Below are 2283 nucleotides of genomic sequence, written 5' to 3' on the forward strand. Positions count from 1 at the left end.
ATGTGTATATATATATGTGTATAGATGTGTCTTTGAATGGAGAGCGGGGGGGGATGATGAGGGTGGGGGGGGAAGAACAAGGTGGAGACTCCCCATTTCAAGAAGTCTAGCGAGTCTGATGATTTGAGTCTCTCATGATCTCTTGTATGTTGGCGTTAGACCTTCTCTTTTCAAGATGGCAAGATACTTTTTCTCTTCTTCTCTCTCAGGTCTTCTTGCATATGTCTTGTCTTTTCGTTTCTTCTTAAAGAGAGGTAGATGTGTAGATGCAGACCTATCATCTACCTCTTTATGTATGTATCTTTTCTTCCGTCGTATACTCTTTCTTATCGATGTATGACTTTATAAAGAAAAGCCCATTTACTCCTTCTTCTCTTTTGCCTCCTCTTCACAAGAGAGGAAGGGAGAGAGATAAGAATGCTCGTCTCGCGTTCCTTTCTTCTTTACCAAGAAATTTTCTTCTCTCTACAAACCTCGTGGAATCCTTCTCTAACCACTCTAGATATCTTCCAAGTTCACAGCTGCTACCAATATAACTCTCCCTCTCTGCTCTTCTTCTCCCCCCCCACTCTCTGCGGCTTGCGCTGCATGTTAGGGGGCGTCACATCTATATAGGTAGGAGGTGTCTGAAGACGGTCTTTGTTAGCTATAGATCTATCGATCTTCCTGCCGTCTCCTTTCATCTAGGGAACTCGAAGACGCCTCCATAGATAGATAGATTGAAGATAGAATAGAAGATCAACAAGCAGGCATGTTCATATAATTCATACAGACCCCCTCCTGGGTGTACACGCTACTGAGTCGCGCCGGGCTCTACTAGAAAGGAACGTCTTTCTCTGCGAGGTCTTCCTTTAGCAGTCTTAGCTGTAGAAGTGTTATGGAAAAAAGATTATAGACATCTCATCTATCTATCTTTCTCTATCTATCTATCTTTAATCTATCTATCTATCTTTACTCTATCTATCTATCTATCTTTATCTATCTATCTCTCTCTATCTATCTATCTCTAATCTATCTATCTATCTTTAATCTATCGGTCTATCTTTCTCTTTTTTGTGTCATTCTCTCTCTCGATGTTTGCGTGTGAAAAAGTGAGGGAATTCTCTTTATCTGAGAGCATGCATGTGTGTTGTTCTCTCTTGGCAAATTCAATAGACAGAAAGATCTCTCGAAAAGGAGTGATCTCCTTTCTTTCTCCTTCAGTCCTAAGAAAGAGAAGAAGCAACGGGAGGCCGAGCGGGCTTTGCGATACACAAGAAGGAGGACTAAGAAAACTTGAAAAGAGCAGATGAAAGAAAGAAGGAAAGAAAAGAAAAGACCAGAAAGTCGCAGTCAACAAACGGGTTGAATGAAAAAACACATTCAAAAAAAATCCACCGTGACTACACCCATATGTATCGATATATATATATATATATAGATGTATATACATATATACACGTATATACATAGATATAGATATAGATAGATGCTGATATAGCATACAGACGCGTTTTCGTGTCGAGCGAGGAAGTCTGTACAGAGACACTTTTTGTGCGAGACCTTTACTGTGAGGTGAATGAAGAAAGAGACAGAAACCTCACAGAGTCAATCGAATCTTCTGCAAATACAAGAGAAGGGGGGGGATCGATACATGTGGGGGATGCATGCAAAGCCTCAAGGCAGAGAGAACAAAAGGTGAAGAAGAATCCTCTCATCCACGGTGGACCAATTAGTAACTCAATCGATACATAGTTAGCTAGCTAGGTCTTTTTGTGCCTAGCTGTGTCTTTTGTTAGATCTACGACGAGACATTTCCATCATCATAGTCATCTAGCTTTTGGCTTTGATAGACGTTTTGAACTGAGGCTTCTTAAGAGCTCCAGGGGCTTTGATTCCTGGAGCTTTCTTTGCAGCTCCGCCGGCGCCGGGAGGAGGACCCTTAGATGGACCAGCTGAAGGCGCATCACTCTTAGCTGGTGTAGGTGATCCACCCCCACTCGCTCCAGAAGGAGGCGAGGGAGAAGAAGCTGCCTGCTTCTTAGCCGCCCCCGCACCTGCTGCTGCTGGTGCTCCAGGTGTAGATACACCCGAAGCTTTAGTGGTACTGCTAGCACCGCCAGCAGTCACAGCAAAGGCAGGGGGAGGAATCTGAGCGGTCACTTCTTCAGGGATAGATTTCGGAAGAAGAATCGAGCTCTTCAAAAAGAGAGGTGTCGCCGCTGTGGGTTGAAAGGCATTATCTAACGATGATAGATAGACACACACACAAACAACAGCAAGAAGAGAAAATTCTTTAGATCC

General features: G+C 43.2%; 2 protein-coding genes across 2 annotated transcripts; one reads left to right on the top strand and one right to left on the bottom strand.

Moving 5' to 3' along the window:
- Nucleotides 1-70: 70 nt before the first annotated feature.
- Nucleotides 71-466, top strand: CSUI_011103 (uncharacterized protein; the record flags this gene model as incomplete). Its single annotated transcript, XM_068071204.1, has 1 exon — nt 71-466. A coding segment is annotated over exon 1 (198 nt), but the record flags the coding sequence as incomplete, so codon positions are not given.
- Nucleotides 467-1496: 1030 nt separating this feature from the next.
- Nucleotides 1497-2220, bottom strand: CSUI_011104 (uncharacterized protein; the record flags this gene model as incomplete). The annotated part of the gene is made up of 1 exon (XM_068071205.1): nt 1497-2220. A coding segment is annotated over one exon (408 nt), but the record flags the coding sequence as incomplete, so codon positions are not given.
- Nucleotides 2221-2283: the final 63 nt, after the last annotated feature.

The sequence above is a fragment of the Cystoisospora suis genome (genome assembly GCF_002600585.1).
Source record: "Cystoisospora suis strain Wien I chromosome Unknown contig_9712, whole genome shotgun sequence".
Lineage (NCBI taxonomy): Eukaryota > Apicomplexa > Conoidasida > Eucoccidiorida > Sarcocystidae > Cystoisospora > Cystoisospora suis.